The sequence below is a fragment of the Lepidochelys kempii genome, chromosome 10 (assembly GCF_965140265.1).
Source record: "Lepidochelys kempii isolate rLepKem1 chromosome 10, rLepKem1.hap2, whole genome shotgun sequence".
Classification (NCBI taxonomy): Eukaryota; Metazoa; Chordata; order Testudines; family Cheloniidae; genus Lepidochelys; species Lepidochelys kempii.
The window spans coordinates 58734457-58757035 of NC_133265.1; the positions used below are offsets into that span (position 1 = coordinate 58734457).

At 41.4% G+C, this 22579-nt stretch overlaps 1 protein-coding gene across 1 annotated transcript in view; it reads left to right on the plus strand.

Annotated features, from left to right (window-relative positions):
* Positions 1 to 22579, plus strand: part of ALDH1A2 (aldehyde dehydrogenase 1 family member A2) — a 66921-nt gene that overhangs the window by 7895 nt on the left and 36447 nt on the right. The window contains exons 2-3 of the mRNA XM_073303757.1: positions 22081 to 22185; positions 22407 to 22547. Of these exons, the coding sequence (XP_073159858.1) occupies positions 22081 to 22185; positions 22407 to 22547 (246 nt within the window). The remainder of the gene's footprint in view (positions 1 to 22080; positions 22186 to 22406; positions 22548 to 22579) is intronic.

Below are 22579 nucleotides of genomic sequence, written 5' to 3' on the forward strand. Positions count from 1 at the left end.
TGTATTTTATATAATATATTAAAATGATGTAGCCTAAAAAGTGATTGCTTTTTAAGGACCTAATCCTGCATTATTTGCACACTCATTATTAGTGAAGGGCTGGCTGCTCTGATTGTATATAAGCAGCTTGTTTCACCCAGAACACAAGAACTTCCATGCTTTGGAATCTGTCAAAAATCATAACACCCCTGGCCAGTGTTTTCTATTATTTTTAATAATGATCTACACTATGTGTAGATAAGTGTGACATTTATTTAAATTCATACAATGTGATCAAATTTTTAGTGCACAAACAATTCATTACTTAAATATGCAGTACAAATCGCCACATAAAAGATGAAACAAAGTCAACAACAAAAACAGAATTCCTCCCCCTTCAGTAGCACTCCGAACCCTGCCCAGAGGGTGCCTGGTGAACTAGATTTTGCAACATGACCTGAAAATCAATGCATTCAGGTGTTGCTGGACTGAAGTAGGAGTAATTTTCAGAGGGAAAGGCCCTCCAGTGAAAATTCCCTCACACCCCACCTGATCTCAACTTTCACAATAAAATACAAGGAGAGAGGTGGTCTCTAGAATACACAGGACTTACTCCATAAAGCAATTAGTAGGTCACAGTCAACACTCTAAATTGCACTCAGAACCTAAGTGGAAGCCAGTGTGACCTATTGAGCAAAGGTGTAATGCAGTCCCTATACACAATATCACTAAGTATGCACTGAGCCACATTTTAATCCAGTTGCAGTTTCCATGTGGTCTTCAGGCGTAGTCCATAGTGGAGTAACTCAGTTGCAGTAATCCACGCTGGAGGTGGCAGGGGCATAGAGAATTGTAGTGAAGTCCATCTCTGACTGAAACGGTTGCCACCTTTTTGCCAGCCTCAGATGAAAAAAAAAAAAGCACTCTGGGTCAATACCGCTCTTTGCTGTTCTCTGGACATCCAGTAGCAGGCAATGACTGAACAATCCCAAAATTTCAAATGTGGGTAATAAAAGGTGCCTTTCAACACAAAGGATCTCCAAACACACCTCTCTCTGTAAAATACTTTACCCGTCACTGAAGTGAATCCACTTCTGGGGTGCAACACATTAGCTGCGTAACAATGCAGAGCAACACAAGGCTGAACAGTTTGAGACAGGAAGTGAAGAATACTAGTGTCAGTTGAACTTGGAGAGGATTTTAGGAAGGTAAAATGTAATTACCCAAACTAAAATGTGACCATAATACAAAAGCTAACAACCCTACCACCCCTGGGTGAAAAATGCCACAGGATTTTAAATGACAGTGTTTGGTCAGGACCTCAATTCTTCATTTCATCTGAAATATGACATCCCTAGCAGCACCATGCTGGGGCATTGTTTCAGTACTGGCTCAGTGGGAAGTATGCCACATACTAAATCACCAACTCCACTTTTAGCAGCACCCTGGGATTTCTGAGGAGGTTTCTCATGCAATTACTGGCCGGGCCTCAGCCTGATTAGGTTGTGAGATTTGAGGTAGGTTAGCATTCGGGGCTGCTTGTAAGATCTCAGAATTAATCTCTTTACAACATATATGAAACAGTGGCACCCTTGACTGATAGGTTTCAGAGTAACAGCCGTGTTAGTCTGTATTCGCAAAAAAAGAAAAGGAGGACTTGTAGCACCTTAGAGACTAACCAATTTATTTGAGCATAAGCTTTCGTGAGCTACAGCTCACTTCAATGGATGCTGTTTAAATAGAGAAGTAAAGAGCAGTCCCTAGGACAGGTATTTCCCCATTCTCTTCTGTGGTGAAGACTTATGACCCCCCTCCTCCACATCCCCGTTCTTTAATTTAGGCCCTGACTGCCTAGAAAGTCTCCTAGCTTTGTGTGCTTCCAGCTATGGGTATTATTATTATTTTATTATAATATGGTCAACTTGAGACACACAAAATCAGGGGCCAGTTCTGAAAATGTCAGTCTTAGCTTAGTCTGCGGCCTCCTTTATTCTGCCCTTCACAGCCAGGTTGTCTTGTGATCCCGCTGACTCTCGCAAAGCTGCTTAAAAAAAAAAAGACTACACTTTATGAATTTTTAATTTGCCTTTACATCTTTGGTATTTTTTCGTCAAATATCTCAAAGCAGTTTTTTAATTTCCATTTTATATCTTGCTGCCTCTACATTTTATGTTCTCTTCTATTAGCATCACTTAGGCAGGATTTCTTTTGCTTTTGCTTTTATAAAGGATATTTTTTGGCCTGCATAAACCCTTGTATCTTTCTTCTTAACCATCCCATTTATTTTCTTGTCTCTTTGCTTCCTTTTTTTGGCCTTGGGAATGCAAATCTTCTGTGACTCGTATACATTCGTAAGCCTCCATGCTGATTCTATGGATTTTAATTTCCTAACTTCAAGCAGGAGGTTTCTAACTTCCTTCCTTTTCTTTAAAAAAAAAAAATATCCCCTTCTTGAAGTTTTAGTATCCCAGAGCGTAGTGCTTCTTCATGTGATCCTCTCCTGCAATGATGTTGAAATTATTTATGTGGTAACTGTTACTCAATGGTCCAGCTACAATTACTTCTTAAACCAACTCCTGTGTGACAGGACTAAGTCAAGTGTGGGTTAGAATATAGAGAATTATTTTTCTTACACTCTCTTTCACAGCATAATATTCAGTTGGGTAATATGTGGTGATTATTCTAATAGCTTTTATTGCCTCCCTGTTCTTTTTCAAATTTAACTTCACGATTATTGTTCTGATCCAGAGGTCAGAACTATGCCCCTGCTATTGTGTTTGTACTTTATGACCACAGGTTTTTATCCACTGCTGAGTCTACCTCAGGGTCCTCTCTACCCAGACATTTTCGTTCAATAGAATTCATGGAATTCTTTATGTATGGGGCTACTCCCCTCATCTTTGCAGCCTAACCTGTCCTCCCTATGAAGTTTATAGCTAAAAATTATGGTATGCCACTGATTATTCTCACCCCACCATGTTTCAAACATGCCAGGGTTTTTTTCTCGCAGTGAGACAGTCCAGATCACCCATTTTTCTCTTAAGCTTTTTGCATTGGTTTATAGGCACTTGTACTTTTATAACTGTAAGATTACTTGGATGAAAGCTGCAGGCTGACCAGTTGAAAAGCCTACAAAGCCTCTTCAACTAGATCACTATGGCATTTCCTGAGACATAGGACCTACTTCTCATTTTCCACCCTGGCAGTGAAAATGGTCTTAAAATGGAAGTAAGTTACATTTACAGCCACTTTAAGCCCCCTTTATGCTGCCACAGTGATGTAATGGGGCTTGGTGTAAATGAGAATCAGGGCTCATGGACCTGAAAAGAGCCATTTTATTTTGCATTCTGAAATCTAACAAGAGTTTGTCATCACTGCTCTTTCTGACCCATTTTAGAAGTGCCTTCCTTGGATCCCAGCACTTGTCACTGTACATCTCCACCAGGCACCAATTTACCTTGTCATATGAAATCTCTATTTCCTCCTAATAGCTTTGAATACTAATCAACATTAAGCCATCTGTATAGGTTAACTTAATGGAGTGGGTAGAAATGAACAGTTTAATGGGCTGTTCGCCTGTTCAGACCAAGGGAAAAGGAGAGCCTTCTTTCCCGGTTACCGCTTCTTTCCGGCTGGAAAGGATGGTTCTAGCAGTTCCTGTACTGGGGCATCCTGAAAGTTCTGACAAGAACTTACAGCTCCTGAAGCTAACAAAGGGGCTGATCCAAAGCCGCTGCAAGTGAGCGAGTCTTCCCACTTGAGTACAGAGGGGTAAGCCCAAATAGGAGTCAATAACTGAACCCAGGATCATCCTGATCAGAGACCTACAATAGTCTTCACTTGTTTAACATTGTTTTTATTTAATTGTAATGTTTGCAAACTTAAAATACCTGATCCAGCCGTTTTTCTTCCTAGATGCCTGAGGTACTGAGGCTACCATTACACTGTGTCTGTGACAGATCTTAATAAGATTTCAGCCCTGACTTCTCCATCACCCATGAGGCTTTCTTGGTCTTTCCTTGTCTTTACCATAATTCCCCAGCCACTTCTACTAAGGGTCTGATCCAAAGCCCATTGAAGTCAATGGAACGCTCTCCATTGACTTCACTGAACTGGAGCAGGCCCTAACTCCGCACCTGTACTTTTTAGGCAAGCAGCCCAGGTCTCCAGAGCAACATGTCTGTACTATACTAACCTGGTCCTACTGGTCTGAGCCCTTTGATAATCATTTAAAAACCATTTGTTATTTTGGTAAAGACATTTTTACCTAAAGTCATTCTAGTGCAATAAATAATACTCAGCACTTTCCCTCCAAGGATCTCAAAGCTTCTAACAAACATCAATTACTTCAGCCTCCCACCATTCCTGGGAGACTGGTGAGCGTTAGGTCTTTTTTACAGATAGGGAAGCTCAGGCCTGAAGGTGGTCATGGTGACCAGCACAAGGTTATACAAGTCAGTGTTAGAGTCAGGACTCGAATCCAGAGCTCCTGACTTCCCCATCCTTCACTGCATCAATTAGGCCATGTGCTTCCCTTGTCTTTGAACAGAGAAATGGCATATTTTAAATAGTCCAAGCAGTGAGTTCTCTAAATTACTCCCCCTGCAGAGATGCATGAGTATCAAAGACCTCAGGGACAGTCGTAACACTGGAGACAAATTAACAGGCTGAGAGCCCTGGACAATACAATGCACTTTTGGAATTGGGCTGCTTCCTCAAATGCTCAGAAGGCTGAACTTAGTGTATTATATGTTGTGTACACACACACACACACGCAATCTTACATTTGCTTTCTGCTCTTTGCTGCTTCTTGATGTAGCATGAAGATGGACTCCGTGTTTGGGAGTTTTGCTGCTGCTGTTCATTGGAGATATTAGGTTCAGATTTTGATGGGAGATCTGAATAATGAGGTCACATGAGGCTGTACCCTGAAATGCTACCCCCCTTTTTATTTTTCTATGAATATCAGAATTGTTTGGAGTGACAGGGTGTGGAGAAGACGACCTACAGCTAAGGTCATTCCCACTTGTGACATCACTATTCAGGTCTTCCAAAGAGCTTAATAAGGTCCTCCTTTTTTTTTTTAAAGGGGTGCGGGGAGGTGAGGCCCTGATATTTAATATGAAAAGTACCCCAACCCCACAGGCAGAGATATCCAGCAACTGGAACAGCTCAGCGTCCCCCACCCCCATCTACCCAGGTGGGCCAGGTTGCATAGAGCTTTTGGGGCCAGATTCTCAGCTGGTGTAAATCGACATAACTCCATCTAGTCCCTGATATTTTTTTTAGCTCAGTCTATGATAGTCTCTGTATCTCTCACTGCTTTTTTTAATCGACTCATTTTGAAAGAAAGCTGTTTTTATGGCAGCCTGACTTTCCCTCTGGTTACACATGGAGCAAGAACAAATTGCTTTTCTTTTTTGGGTTGTCTCTCTAAATACAAGTGTGGGCGCGCACACACGCAGAGTACTTGATAAAGGCTTCTGACCAGGAAATCAGTTACCTGTTTTCACAAAGTGGCTCTCTGTGACTGAGAGCCTTTGTAGTCAGCTCTTCCATCTGTTTGCCTAAATGGTCTTTAGGGAGACTAAAAGCAGTGAACCTGGAATAACAACATTTGACTTCAACTAGGCCCCCTGAGAGTTCAGTTATTACTTAATGGATTGAATTGGCGACATATCCTATACCAGATAACAGCCAAGGGTTGTATTAAATTAACCTTCGCAAATGGGTATTTATTGGTGTGCTCTTTAGAGAAGGTTAGTTATTGGTCTACATGTGCTAGCTGTAATTAATATGGCTCTTCATGCTTCTACATGCTGATAGGTATTTGCACTGTCTGGGTGAAAAATTTCTCAGATTAAAGCCTTGATGGTGGTTCTAGCCATTTAGTGATCAAGTGTCACTGTGTTCACTACATTGAGCATAAATCCTGTCTTGTAAACAGCAGGGAGACTAATGAGCTTTGCCCACATTCTGGTATCATTACAAGGGGTTCCAGCAGAGTAAAAGGGGAGTCGTTTGGAAAGAGGAAGAGAAACAGTGATTTGAAAGCAAATGGAAAAATTCTCAGGATTAGATAAATGAACATGTGTGTGTAGGGAAGGCTACACACACAAGACTTATAACCCACTCTGGTCATTTAGGGAAATCTCTGGGTTGTGGGGTTTTGGTTTTGCCTTAGTCCATATTGTAAAAGCTGTTTGTTTGGCAAAAGGTGAGGCTTATGTTTTTAATTTACACACCTAAAATTATTGGTCTGCTTCTATTTAGAGGTAAATAAAAGAGCTCATTTTTCATGCAGGTCATAATGAATAGCTCACAATTATAAAAAGACTAGTGTTAAACACCATTAAATATTGGCATTATTTTGTTATACCCCTAAGTGTTTTATTTGCTCAGCACTGTAATCAACTCCTGCAAGAACTCTTCACATCCAATTTTCGTCTTAGCACCACAGTGTACCTTGGGGTGTAAATCTGTCAGATATCCAAACACAGTGGGATACTTTTGACAACTTAATCCCAGCCTTCCCCAATCAGCCTTATGGATAATAGAAAGTAAGTCGAATGGACTGTTCCAATTTTCTATTTGTGGACTCAATGGCTAATTGACTGAAATAACTGAAGGAGGAATCAAAATTGAACTCTGAGGCAAGGGACTCTAACTAAAGTTTTATTTCCTTCAAGAGAGAAACCATGTTTAAAATAAACAAATCAAAACCCTTGCAAACTCCTTTGTTGGAAAGAAAAGCCCCTGTTCATCTGTGCCTGTGAGCAAAGAGATTCCACTGTCATTTTGGAGAAGAGGAGAGATGATGTGTTCTATATCTTTTTGAAGAGCAATTGATGAAAGAGTTTCCAAATTAGTCTTTTGGGAATTACTTCACGCCTGCATCTACCAAACACAACAACTTGTTTTAAAGGCTTTCACCAAGGATGTCACAGGTGGTATTCCCTACAGTGTAAGTGGTACATAATGTGACGTAACTTAATGCTGATGATGCCAAGCTATTCTCTTTCTGAAGCCCATTAATAATGTCCCATTTTCAGGAAGGTTAATGTTCCTGCATAGTATCCTAGAGACAAGTGACAATTTAACCTGTATCAGACCCAGAACTGATCCCCAGAAATAAGGGCCTCCAGAACTTTGGGAAAGTTCAGATTTAGATCAAGATTTTGTGGCTTGGGGTCTTCAGTTATAACCAGTCTGGGAAGTCAAATAATCACCTGCATGTATCTTATTAGATGTATTAGTGAATATCATGATTACTAGATATATCAGTGAATGCACTTTGGGTAGAACAGGGTTAGTGTAAACTTTAAAATGTATAGCTGTTCCACAGAAATCCAATCAGGCTGATAAATATTCAGCTTGATTTTATATATCCCTGAAGTGTTGACAATTATAACAGTTAATCCAAGGTTTATTCCTAAATGCTTTTTGGGCTGTCTGGTTTTTCACTTTTAGGTAATTTTTGCACTGCAGGACCTACAATAAAAGGAAGTTTCATCGGTATCATTTAGCAAATACGTTCAAAATGCTCTAACAGAAATATTTGCAAACATTAAGTAGGTTAGTGGGATACCAGTGGGGGCAAATTTTCCAGAAGCCATGACTGTTCACTTGGGTCTAATATAGACTTAGCACTTTGCAGGTCAGTGGCTCTGCTATTTGTCTCTGACCTAACAGATCTGGAGTTCTTCACATCAAAACCAAGTCTTGCTGAGCTGAGATCAAACGTGCTAAGGTAAGGATTCTGCCAGTGATTTATCATGCCAGGGAGAGTGATCGGGCCATATGGGGCCACTGCAAACGAAGTTGACATTCCAGCAATTTCTCATATGTGGTTATAAAGTGATTTTCTCATGTGGGACTTTCAAGTCAAACTGAACTCTTCCATGACATTTTTCTGAGGGCAGAGTTGTCTGTAATGTTCAAGATCTTAGCAGGAGAAATACTTATGTAGAGCAGCTAAAATGTGGCCTAGTTTGTAAGCAACACCCTGCACTTTGGTAATGAACATGTGAAATAGCAAATAGTTAACTACAAACAATTTTGAAGACTAATGTTGCCGTCTTCATTTAAATATTAGAATCATTCTCCCATGCAAAAATGAACACGTAATTCTGTTTTGTAGTATTATTTAACTACAAAATCAGTGCTGAGATGCACAACAACAAGCACAGCACACAAGCACCTATGCATGATTCAGGAAAAAACATGATGTTCAATCTTAGATTCATTTCTAAAAAAAATCCTTATCTGAATAGTCCTTATGCCCACTGCCTAAAATGGAAGTCCTTGTGTAAGGATACTGGTGAAAGGAAGGGTTTCCAGGATCCGTTTCTTAATTGCCACAACTTCATTAAAGTGAACTGGCAGCTCAATAATTGATTTTCAAAACAAATACCTCCTCCCTCCCCCCAGTTCCTGACAATGAATTTTTAGAAATCTCTCATTGTTTAATTTTTAGGTCTCAGTAAGTGCAATCAACCAGATGGACTGTGTGACCTAAACATAATTTTTCCCCTCACATGTAACCAAATTTGCAGTTACTTGTTCACGAATGGCGTTTCTTTTCTCTAAATGGCAGATCCAGTGCATAATAAATGTTTCAGGAATTTCCTAGTTTCCAACAAAACCCTTTCTGATGCAGGGCAGATTAAGACAGCGGAGAGTTTCACCAGAAATTAAAGAGAGCCCCACTACTGAAAGCATGACTGAAAGTTTTGTTAGGATTACATGAAATATTAGCTGGACTAGTGCAAGTGTAATTGTCCCTGTATTGTGCTACTATCAGCAGATAAATTCTTCATTAAATGAAAAGGTGCAAATTACTTTGAGAAAAGCAATTACTTCCAGTGCTGCGTGTAAAATTGTGTTTATAGGCTGCAATAATACAACCAAAACTAATAAGATGTTTCTGATCTGTTACAAGGACAGTGTAACAAACAATGCACTTTGATATATTTTTTCCCTCCTAGAGTATTTTCTGGAAGAACCAAACGCAAAATTAATCCCTTTAGTGTGACTGAATTAAAATAACGGCTGCTTCATCAGCATGTGCCACAGTGAGAAACTCAAATAGAAAAGGATATAATCGGTGTTTGGCAGACTAGGTTTTATGCAGGAAATACTTGTGAAGGAAACAAGTTAAGTAAGCATGCTACTACTGCACGTTGTTAAGACATACTTAATCTCCTCAACTAATTACCCAAACCTCCTAATTCAAAATCATACAAACAAAAACATTTAGATAAGCTGGATGTTTTTTCAAATAGGTGTCCCCTATGGCTTAGAAAATAAACACGACAGGTCTCCCCTTGTCTGATGTGCTGCCATTTGCAAAAGAGCAGACTCAACTCTCAGAAAGACAGAAGACTAATTAAGCCAGGGAGATAGGCAGATCAAACATTTGGTGCGAGGATTTTGTTTCATAGGGAGAAGAAAAATCATGTTACATTCCACTTGCACAACCGATTGACAGGAGGTTGTCAAACCCGATCAGTGTCTCCCACTACTACTCAGGAGTTGAATTTCCCACAGAACTTCTCCTCAAGCCACAGCCACTTCCAGCTGTACCGTTTTAACTCAATGGACATTGCAATGGAGTGACTCCTGATTTACACTGGTATAAGTAAGAGCAGGATCTGGCCCTGAAACTCTGTTCTCAAGATATTGATGTACTTTACTATTTTAAAAACTTAAATCCTGATCCACACCCCAGTGCAGTGAATGGAAAGACCGTCATTGACTTCAATGGATTTTGGATCAAGCCCTTGTTGTTTGAGGATTATATCCAGAAAAGCGGTAGGCCCCAATCAGAGCTATCCAGACACACCGCACTTGGGATAAGGCTCAAAGGGGTGGTAAAGGTGACTCTACTCCATTTCAATCCATCCCAATCCATGGAACTGCGGCAGGCCAGAACTTCACCCACTGACTTTATCTGGGACTTACTGGCTGAATAAAGGCTTCAGTATGAGGCTTCTTTTGATGGTCTGGAACACTAGAGAGAGAGAGAAGCTGTTTGTCCCATCAGTTGTGTATAGTTTAATGTCCCACTTGCTTTTAATTAAAATAAAATCTCTGAGACTTGAACCACATTAAAATGGAATCACTCTTACATGGACGGGGGGGGGGGGGACTGTCTTTGTCAGTAGGAAACTAGATTCTTCTCTTTGAAATAGGACTTAAAGGACAATGTTAAAACAAAAATAGTGGGCCAAATCCTTTCCCAGTCTAACAAAGCTAATGAAGTTACAGTAGGATTAAATTGTCCCAGTATAGTTCATAAAGATCTTATCTGTTGTGGACAACATTTTAGATTATTCAAAAGAGAAATTTAAAAAAATAGTTTACTTTTCACCTGAAGTGTTTTGCATTTCATCCAGTAGTGACAATGAAACTGGGCTTGTCATGTCACTTTCACTGTGTCAGTTTCTAGGCAATTCCCCATTCTGGTTCTTATACTTTAGTCCCTAGTTGCAAATGTTCTAAATTTCCCACTTGATACATTTTGGATTTTAGATATTTTGTATCTTGTGTTTTTTAATAAAACCTAAATTTGAGTTAACGAATGAAAACCCCATTCTATGGCAGTGTTTCCTTAAGGGCCATGACAACTTGTTCCTGGCTCTACATCCAAATTAGAGCTGGGAAAAATCCCACCTGGTAAAAAAAAGAATGCTCTTCTTCCTTTAGAAATCTCTTCTTATTTGGGAGGTCAGGCAGAGCTGAATAAAAGTCAACAGACAGGCAGCCAAAGAAGGAAAATCAACGTGCGTGTGGGATTCGCAGTCTTTCTGGCTGGTTTCAGTCTCCAGTAAAGCAATGGAACCTCCCAATACAAACATCTCCCTACTGGCTGCTTGCGTAGCTACCTTTTCATCACCTAGGGGCCTGCTTCTGCTCCCTTTGAAGTCCGTTAGAGTTTTTCTATTTACTTCAGTGCAAATGGGATTGGTCCCCTCATGATGGAACAGCAGTTCATTGGAAGTCCTGGCTTGCTTGCCAGAGTTTAAATCTTGTTCACAGTTCATTGTCACTCTAATTAAAGTGATTACAAACAGTCCCCATTTGAAAGACACCTTATTATGAAAACAAACGCTGGACAACTTCAATGGGAGCCACACTGTTCCCTCAGCATTGCTTTAGTGAACAACAGAATAGCCACTGGCAGTTTATACCATTAATCTGTATATCCTGCCTCTAGCTGTGATTCTTCTATCCATCTATTGATTCAGGTTCAAAAGTGGTCCCATCACTGGCACGGCCCAAACATTGGACCATGTCGTGCCACTGGCTTTATAAACAGAACTCCACATTGCTTAAAAGTGCATAGCCCATATCGTTTGTTTAGCAGCCACTGCAAAGCACTGTGTACTCTGTTCATTCACTGCACTACACCTTATTTTATTTATAGTTAGTTTGTTGACCAATCACCAAGTTCTCCACCGACATGCCAAGATTGTATTTTGCCATCATGACGCTAGTTTATAAAATATGGATTTTTCCGGATTCTGTAGCCACCTGTCGATTCCCAGGCAATCACAGAAATGCCCTGTGACACACTGTCTAGAATGCTGGAGGCTTGTTGTATCAAGGCAGCCATAAAAGTGAAGGAAAACAAAGCCTGAGAAAATAAACAAGCTGCACCTCTGATTGGCAATCCTGTCTAGTTCATTCCCTTCCCAATGACGAACTGTTAGAACTCCTGAAATGTTTCCAAAGGAGAGGAAATGAAGTTGCTGAGATGGGAAAGGATATGAAATTTCCTGACCAGACTGAGGTACAGGTGCCCAGTATCTGTGATGTTATGAAACATTTACCAAGGGACTGATGCTGAATTTTTTGCATGCCTCTAAAAGTGTGCCTCCCCCCACCCCCACTCCCGAAAAGTGCTATTATGTATTTCTTAATTCCTCCAGCTATGAGAAGATGCTGGGGGCCAAACAGCTGTGATTCCTTCATAAAGTACTTTGGCATCTGATGCCCCCCTCCCCCTCTCTTGTAGCCTTGGCGTTGAAGGCTCTCCAAGGAAAAAAGCCACATATGAAAAAGGGATCACTTTGATAGAACAAAACTATAACCAGCTACTAAATCAATTGAGTTAGGAAATTCCCATTCATTCCTGCATTCATCCAGAACCATGTCTCCTGTGGGAAGCCATTATTATTTGGATGTTAAAATCCTCTTCCTGTACCAAAAAAACATTTTTGGATCAGCAAAAGTACAAAAACACTGTTTATTAAATCCATGGGAAAATAATTCTATCTCAAAGGAACTGAAAGCTAGGCCACTGTCTGTCCACTGGCGGAGGTTCTTACTTGTGCACCTGGGGATCTTATAGAAAAAGTCTGATGACATCATCACTAAGCAATATTGAATTAGGAATGTAAATCATCCATTTCACTAGCACATCATCTGAGAACATTTTAAAAAAAGGAAATGAAAAGTTACATTGTTGCCACCTGTGTTGATTGCTCTGCTGAATTAAAACAACCCCAATGCTATTGTTCCTGCATATTTTTAGAGAAGACAGTAAGCATGAGAGGCAATGAACATGCAGGAATCCCTGGTGGATTTAAAAATCAGTTCCGCTTCCCAAAGCCAGAGTTAGCCCCAGGGTAAACATCAGAAGGAATTTGTAATTCAACAAAAACAAATTTCTTTCGATTCAGAGCAGCACAGAAGATATTAGCTCTGTGGCATATTTGTGTGTGGGGGGGGGGCGGGGGAAGCAGGGGGTGTCACTTAATAGGAGTTTGTAAACATAAATTTGCTTACCGATCATGTTCTAGAAATGAATTACAGCGATGTTTTGAGGTGAACATTGTTACTAATAATGATCAAGCCTCAACTGGGACAGACTACTAGTTAACTGGGCTATTATAATGGTTTCTTCATGAAGCTTAGACTGCTTTGCGTTAGGCTAAAACAGCTGCTACTACTACCCTGATTTTTCAGAAACGATGAACATCCACAAATCCTACTAAGGCCAGTTCTCAGTAGCTTTAAAATTCAGGCCATATATACCATAATGCATGATCCAAAATAAAAAATAGGACTGAGATTATATGTCTGCAGTATCTCCAGGTGACACCAAGAAATCCAGTGCTTGTTTTCTATAATATTCAGGATGATACCACAGGTTTCATTTTTCTAGGTATCCCGTCGTGTTTGGGACAGCCATGTGTCCTAATCAATGGGCCAATGCTTCCCTTGGTTACAACGCCCAGTGAAGTCAATGGGATGTGTATGTGATTAACCAAGGCCCTACTAATGACGTGATTCCCCAGGCAAAAATTGGGGCAACCATTAGGCATTCAAAGCTCTGGATTAGAAACTGTCTATGTGTGTGTGCATGAGAGTGAGTGAGAATATTAACCACGAAACCCTCGCCTGGCAAGAGAAATATGGGGACACACCCTCTCCCATTTCATTTTACTTAGATGTTACAGACGATTTTGGGATAGGGGGGTGGAGGGACCTGAGCTCAGGGCTCCAGTACAATTCCCCCTCTTTTTCCTCCCCTCTCTTCATCTCTGATGACAGCAGGAATATCCCTACTCTTTTGGAAAAGTGTTTTGAGCCCATCACAAGAGTTGGGCAAGAGGGCCCTCTTGTTGATGCCCCTTGTGAATAGATGGCACTTTGAACAGTGAATAACAACCTCCCCCACCTGTTACATTATGGCGTCAGCACTGATGCATTATGATTGGTCAGTTCATTGTACTGGATAGATTTGTGGGCTATTTGAAAAGGAACACGAATAAAATGGGAGAGTTTCTATTCTCTCTTACTGGTCTGACATGGCTGAAGTACTCACTTAAATGAGGCTAGATGGCAAACTTAATGCTTACTGCATTGCTTCCAAAATCTCTCCACTATTTTCCCCCTCGTTTGGCACAGTTTCATTGACAACACCCAGTGGGCTAGATTACTTAACTACTCACATTGCCACATAGCTAATACATGACATACTGTATACTTATTCTTTTCCCTATTGCAAACCACAAAAGTGAACACTAGGATTCAAACAAAAACAAATTACTTCAGCAACTCCTGGAAAACTCAAGTGGTTAATCAGTTACCTTTTATTTAAATATATATGCTTAATGCTGAATTAAGTTGTAAAAACCAAGGGCTGATTTATGGCCTCACTCAGCCTTAATTAACATTGATTCCAGGGGAATAGTAAATGTGAATAGCTTTCACAATTGAGGTTGAACAATGAGCTCGCTGGGTGTTGTCCAATTTGTAGCATGATTTACATGGAAGCAAGCCCTTCTTTTCCTAGGGTTATCCCTTTTTTCATCTGGTGTTTAGGATGGGTTATATATAATCCATAGATAGGAACATTTGCTGTCAAATATTTTCCCTGATTTAGAGCGAGCCACTACAATGGTCACTATAAATAAGGAAGAAAAAAAAACCCAATTTGAGGCTTTGCAGGGATTCCTTGTCCTTGCAATGTGTCATCACTTGTCCATTCCATGGCATTTTTATGAAGTGGCCATAATGAAAGTCAGATTAAATGTACAGGATATATACATTTAATCAACAGCCATTGGAGTCAGTAGTGCTGGAAGAGTTATAAAAGCTCTAGTGAATGCAAATTTATTGCAAAAGAATCTGGGTCTTGGTGGTATGAATGTCTGCTGAATGGTACTACCTGACACAGAACACCTAAAACTTTCAAAAGTGAGTTATTTAAGTGTAACGTTTTGCTTGTAAAGCCGCCAGCTGCTGGATTTCAAGACTTGAAACTGTTCCAAAACATTGGACGAGGTACTTTATATGTGCACTAGAGTAAATACTCTGATTTTACTGCCAATTTAAATGTGCTCAGTTTACAGTAATGAGCTTGTATAGGCATTACCTTGTTTATAGAAAGTGGAACAGGAAGAAACTAACATTAACCATTAACAGTAGCAATTTCTTTTGCCTTCTACCTCAACATTATGCCAAACAGATCTTTCCCGTGCCCTATCTAAGAACCTTTGCTGGTGCTGCTTTTTAAACACTATGGGGATAAATGGAGTATTGAATAAAAATATTACATCAGATAGGTCAAGTTAGTTTTGTGACTTCTGTGTTGCTATATCCAGTCCCTGCTTTGAAATGCATTTTAACAATATATACATGTCCTACATACTGGTGAACTTGATGATTGTTGTTGGTCCCAGCAGAACATGTTGTGGCATTTGTTAAGCTTTTTACAAAACCAGAGCAATTCCATCCGGGAAGAAAACCAAACTGCTGTTCCTGCCCCCTGTTCTCCTTCCCTCCCATCTCAACTTCTTTTATTCAGTCCAAATGTTTTATTACTTCAAGACAGAAAAATTAAGTAAGACGCTTCATGTCTCTGTGCACTCTGCAACCTTGGACAAACATCCTTGCCACCTCCCTGGCCATCTGCTTCTGGAGAGCCTCCTTCCCCCCCCACCCCCCGCCCCAGTATGAGCCTAATGTAAAGTCGATTAAAGTCAGTGGAAAGGCTGCCAGCAAAATCCTTGTTCTACACAGGTCATAGCCAGCTCTTTGTTTGTAATATCAAATCTGGTTTAAAATATACGCTAAGAAGTGACAATAACATGCCGGATGAGTCCAGCACGTGGTGTTACTACAGATGATGAGTTTTATTATTTCTGTTGGGTAAGCACCATAGTGTCCCAGTTGGGAGCAAAGCCCCATTTTTTAGGTGTTGTACAAACCAGTAGGACAACACAGTCCTTCGTCTAATGAGCTTACAGTCAATACCCCTGCCAGACCAAGGGTGCAACATCCAAACAAAATGATATCTGGCAAATGCCATGTTAGGCCCAAGCTTATTTATACTGTGAAGGTGAAGCTGGTGGAGGGGGTGAATTTTTTAGAACTAGGGGAGCGGAAGGAAGAAAGGAAAGGCAAGGGGACACTGCAGTGGGATAGAGAGGAGCAGGGCAAAGAGAATGTGAAGGAAAGCAGTGTGAGGAGTTAGCAGCTAGCAACAAATTAGCAGTGAGGAAAGGATGTCCAGAGTCCAGGGGTTCTGAAAGTGCCTTGCCGCTCTGCCCTGCTGCTGACACTGCCTACAGAGCTCCTATGGGGGTGCAGTCTCCTTTGCTCATAGGGCTGGCCTCGTCTGGGAGAAGGAAAAGGAGGCAGGGTGGGTCTTGGTTACGGGAGGTGTCCCCAGATGAGTTCAATGGTGGGTGCAGGGAAGGGACCAGTTGGGGCTCAGTCCCTCTCTGCTATGGGCCACTGTGAATACAGAACACACATCCATCATCTCTACAATATTTTCACATCAAGTCATTCAGAATTAGTTACCTTCCAGTGGCCCAGTCCATAAAAATCCAGAAAGCTGAGATCCACCAAATCCATGTACACGCAGATCCATCTTGCGCTTGTAATTGCCCATTGGTGTGCACAATTAACTTGTGTGTGTGTTTGTCTCTCTCTCTCTCCAGGTCCAAGTCTCACCCTTGACTTTAAAAAAAAAAATCAGATCCACACACTGTCCTTCACATTTCTCTCTCGGTTTATAGGCCTTTATTTATTTCTGTATGACAATGCCTCCTCTGTAGGTTCCTCATTGAGTTTTCTAAAATAGCAATAATTTATAATTCTCCAGTTTATTTTTCGAAGAGTATCCTTTTGTCTTTCCTTTCTCATTAAGAATTTCCTTGTATCTGGTTTCTCCTTATCTTTTTACTATCTTTCTCACTCCCTCACTTCCCAGGAGACAGACTGCAGCCTTATATGATCTTTCTCACTAGTCAATGATTCAATGTTACAAAGACCTCTAAAGCTGGTGCTTTTTTCAAGGTCCAAGTAAGTTATAACATTGGCTAGTTAACCCTTGTTACCCCAGAGAGGCAGGCAAGTGTTACTAGCCCTGCATTACAGACAGGGAAATTAAGACAGAAGGCAAAGTGACTTGCCCAAGGCGACAGTGGAAGAAATTGTGAAAGCCATTATTGGAATGGAGGAGTTCCTGGCTCCAAGCCATGTGTACAGACTTTTAGATCCTGGTCTCTCTAGTAGAAGCCAGCTCCGCAACAGTTCTAATCTTATATGTTCTTTGCACAGTGAAAAATAGAATTATGGATCTATTTGTAGTCAGATGAGTTTCACCAAAATTCAAACCCCCATGGAATTATCAAACACACACAGTCAACTGAGGAGTATTGTGCCAGCCAGAGTGATTATAATGGATGGTGTCACACTAGGTATATGGAAGTGCCCAGATCTGGCTCAATCCTGCAAATTCACAAATCTCTGGGGTGTCTTTGCAGGCAGTGTCAGGCAGGGTAAGGTGTGCAAAACTTTGCACATTGTTGAAGAGTTTGAGAGCATAGTGTGCTGCAGTGTTTTCCTGGTATCGTGGCCAAAAAGCATGCAACACCACTTTGGAATATAATGAGCTGTTGAAGGAAGATCAGATCTCTGCAAGATTATGACATTTTGCACAAAGTCAAACCACTTTATCCTCAGAATTTGATGATGACAGTGCATATGGAATACCTCTAGACGCTCTGTGTCTGCCTGTAAGTGGGTCCAGGTTTCTGACCCATACAGCAATACAGGTAGTACACAAGTTTGATAGAGTCTGAACTTTGTCTTAGGGCAAAGACGTTTTTCCATCCATAAGTTAGACATGGACTTCATGCAAAAGACAGTGAGACCTAATTGTTGAAGAAAGTCCAGTTTGGTGTGACTGTTTGACTCTGCTGGCAGTCTAGGTAGATAATCTAGTCAACACTCAACCCCACCTGCACCAAGGGTTCTGTTGGCCCAGATCTGAGGTTCTGAACCTTGGCCTTCTGTCATGAGATGCCTCCACAGTGCAGGTAGTGTCTTGGAGACTGGGGATTGAAATTCTCTGGCTTTTTCACAAGTATCGCACCACCGCTGGCATAGTCTTGGTCAGTGAACACTTCTTGACCAATCTTGATTCCAACATGTGGCGCAGCAAGTGCTAATATCCACTTGATAGTTTGACAGACTAGTGCCAGGGTGAGAATGCATCCCTGCCATGCAGCTGAGGTTGGGTAGAAGCTGTGAAAGCTGAGAACAAATGCGCACTCTTACAGTGGGACTGATGTGACGATCATGTACCAGATTTAGCAAAACATCTGGAACGCCAATTCTTTTCAGTGTGAGCCAAAATCCTGATCTGCCAACTGAATCAAAAACCATGTTGATATTGATAAATGCCACATGAAGCAGAAATGCAGCTCAGCCAGCAGGTAAAGTCATCATCCATTGTGGACCACCCAACAGTGAAATCTGATTGCGTGGATGACAATGTCTGTTAAGGAGCAGCTGCATCCTGCCAAGCCGAATGCAAGTGAAGACCATTCCAGGGACTTATAATAATGAGATTGGCCTGCAGTTGCTACATTTGGTGTGAGATGCTTTGCCCTAGTACAGGGACACTAAGATGTCATCTTTCCCTTCTGCTGATGCTCACACATAGGAACAGCTGATGCAGGCCAACGCTCACTGGTTCCAAAGCATCTTTGAGTAGCTAGGGTGGAATGCCATCAGGTCCAGCAGCATGTCCATTCTGTAACTTTTGGATGACCTTTCATACTTCCTTGGATGATGAAGGATCAGTGTGCATCTCTGGCTCTGCAGCTTTGTGGTGTGCCAGGTCACATAGCTCTGGACAGTCATTAGCATGTATGTGGTTCAGCACATTTTTGTAATGTGTTTTCCATCTGTCCAGGGCCTCGTCCACTGATGAGCAGGGAGAGCTGTCTGGTTTTGTGATGGGGATGTTAGAAGGCTGTTTATGGCTGCCAGCCAGGTGCATGATGGCTCTGTGCCAAGGTGGCACTGTATCACCAGCTAGCAGCAAAAATCCAGTCAACTCCGCCATATGACACACTGCTAGTTCTTGGAGATTTCAGTGCCGTGACTGGCTGTGATCAAACTCGGTATGATACTGTGACAGCTTTGGTTAAGGTTCCCCAAATCATGACACCACCACCCAGCTTTTGACGTGTGCTGCAAAGGGCTTGTCTCGTATGGGTTCCTGGTTTACTTTAACCTTAACAACCATCACAGTAACTAGATTTCAAACAATGGATGTGCCATGAAGGAAACTGACCACATCCTCATCAGAAATTGCTCCATAGTGAGATCTTATGAGGCCTTTGGCAGTGCAGAAGCACCAGCAAACTCAGACCAAGACTAGCTTCCCTCAGGTCTCACTGTATTTCCCAACTCCTCAAAAGCCAGATGTCCACCAACAGTCAATGTCCAGTGTCTCCAATGTCCGAGGATCCTGTTGAAGCCCTGAAATACACACAGGCAGTTGATGATCACATATGTAAACTTCAGATTCTCTAGGACAAATGGGTGATCGCCTAAAGTGGTATACGTAATGCTATGTCACATGCCATGGCTGGAACAATTAGTTTCAGATGGTCATGCAACAAACCTGAACTTTCTGAAGAGGACTTTGATATATTAGTGAAAAAGGCAGAAGCATATAAGCAGGGAAATGTTTGAGAACGTAAATGGCAGAAAGGCATTTTCAAGGCCATGGCAAGATGTGACCATGAGATCTAAATCAACTCCCTGGCCGATGAAGCAGAGGAACTGAAAGTCGCAAAGTATAACAATCTGCCTCCTGCCTACAGGAAAATCCTGCCCATGATAAATAAGGCCATGGGTTTGTCTCACCAGATTTTTCTCTAAATTTTCTTTTATCTGTTTGTGTGGCTCCATCATCCAGGCACATCATTTGTTAGGGAAGTCAGGGCCCTTGGCCATCTCTCTTAAGCATGTTCTGTGGGTGGATGTCCAGAGCACAGCTTCAGAGGCACATTTGTCAGTATGACAGCGATCCCTTCACGTGATTCCCAGGTGTAGAAGTCAGAGCGCAGACTCCTGCAATGGCAGTAACAGCAATCAAAAGGGGTGACAAAGTCATGACTTTTGTCTAGACAAGTCTATGATGTTTAGGTTACTTAAATAGGAAGTACCATTTTTGTCTGAGCAGGCTCAGCAGTGAGGATTAACTGATCTCTGAGGAAGCGAGAAGGGTATGAAATGTGTGTCATGAAGTCATCTCCTGTCATGTAGCTATGAACTCAAAAGTGGGCCAGTTGTTGCCAAATACATGTATTTTTCCAGTGAAAATGAGCTAGGTTTCATGAAGAATTTCATGGAGGGATGTGGATTTTCTTAGTGAAAATGGACTGTTTTCAAGTGAAGAAGGGTTCACACTGAAAACTTATGGAAACTTATGGCTTCCACCCAACGTCATTGCCCAAGTCACCATTGAATTTTTGTATTTTGGGTGGTGAGAACAGCACTAACAGAGACAGCCACATTCCAGTCTACCAGTAGCAAACTATCATGACCCATGTATTTTGAACTCTGCAGATTTCTACATAAAAACAAATGTTCAGATATTCTCTGAGTAACATAGATCTTTCCTGTTGTTATGAATGAAGGGTCCAATCCTGAGTGCCTTACTCATGGTTAGCGTGTACAGGGTGCATATAACCCTGAGTAAACTGTGAAATGTGCTCACACCATACCTGGGGTGGTCAGACAAAAATCCTATCTTCAGCAGTGCAACATACTCCCATCTGCCTGGCTTTCCTGCTCCGTGGGCTAGCACACATGGGAGAGCATGGCTCAATGTTCTCCTTATCCCCTTTTGGGGTGGACTGGACCCAGAGCCAGAGAAAGGAAGCAATTCTGATTAGCTCTGTATATGGGATGAGAAGCTCCATGTGCCACTGTGTAATGGCCACCCACATTGTGGTCTCCCAGCATACCAGAAAAATCAGTTGTCATTAAAAAATCTTAATATAAACCATAAACAGTAGAGTAGTGATGTCTACAATTTAGAGACAGCTCTGTACAGCATATGCCTCATCGGCCATGGTGTTAAAGGTCTCCTGGCAAAGTGGATGGATGTTCAACACTTTGCAGGATTGGTCCCTTCACTGTGTGCAGTGAAGGATTGATGCTGAGCCTCCTCACTCCCATTGACTCAAAGGGTCACTCAGCTTCTTGCAAGATCAAAGGGCCCAGAAGGGGCTTTCTGTGCTGTAACCGAAGAAAGGGGTCTACCCTATAATCACAATTTAAACTGCCTTGCAGAAAACGGGCTTTGAACTTTAATCCTGTCGCTCCAGTCTAAGGTGGAACTCCTGCCCCCACTGAAGTCAATGGCAAAACTTCCATTGACTTCACTGAGTCCAGGACTTCCCCCTAGAGTGAATTATTTGTAAGGGGGCATTTCATATTTGCTAATAAAAATTTGTATTGTTTTTTCCAAAGTCATGCAGTAGAAATTTGGACCCCCTACTATGTAGTTACCAACACAGAGCCCCGCAGTAATGAACCTTTGCCAAAATAGCAACTGCTAGGCAGAATTAAAATCTGCATTTGATTTGTCCATGACAATTAAGATGATATCATTACTAACAGGACTTAACAGTAATTTCCATTGTTCTGTGCAGATATTTAATTCTGTGCTGTGACTTTTCCATTTGGTCATAATCAACTGACTATCTCTTGGAGAATTGTGATGTTTGAGATTACTTAATATTGTCTGGGTTATTTCAGTAACGAAACATTTACTTGCTGAGATGGGGATTTGAGTGACTAATCCATCATCTTGCCTTAGTCCTGGTAGTTTCAAGGTTTTGCTCCCATAAGTCAGTGATATGTGATTGTTTTTGTACAGTGGATGTCGCAAATTTCAATTTCAACCAGGCCACGTAAGCCCAGATCCTCCCAGGTATTTAAGCTCCTAACTTCCAATTAAATCACCGGAAGGTAGAAGACTACGTACCTTTTGAGGATCTAGGCCTTAGGCCCCTGACTTCAGTGACAGTAGGATCAGGTCCTTCATCTTAACTTTTGAACATTGTAAAGCAGAAATAAGTTCAGCACTTTGGTGCCAGAGTCTGCAGACCTTTATTGATGGCTTTAATGTGACTTCAGTGAGATTCTCATATGAGTAAAATGCTACTTGCTAAATGACTGGTACTACAGAATGATTCAAAGCTTTAAAGTGCCTTTTCTTCTTCTTCTTCTTCTTCTTCTTCTTCTTCTTCTTCTTCTTCCCCTTTTTAGATTTTCATAAATAATGAGTGGCAAAATTCTGAGAGTGGGAACATATTCCCAGTATATAATCCATCAACAGGAGAGCAAATCTGTGAGATCCAGGAAGCTGACAAGGTAAAGTATCCCTGTGAAATGGTTATAAATGTACACTAGACCAAAACCCACACCTCTGACTAGTCCACTCCAGAATCTTCACTGATGATAGACCAATCTTTTATTAACTCCTGCCCCTCATAGTATGATTATGGTATATTGTCCGTTCAGAAATTTCAGATACCAACTAATACTCTGTTAGTGTTTACCCCAAAGCTTTATTGTTCCTTCCTCCTCAACAGGTTGATACGGACAAAGCAGTGAGGGCAGCTCGCCTTGCTTTCTCTCTAGGCTCAGTGTGGAGGAGAATGGATGCATCGGAAAGAGGCCGTCTCTTGGATAAACTAGCGGACTTGGTTGAAAGAGACAGGGCAATTCTTGCTGTAAGTGGTGTAGGGGGAAATCAGAAGTTGTT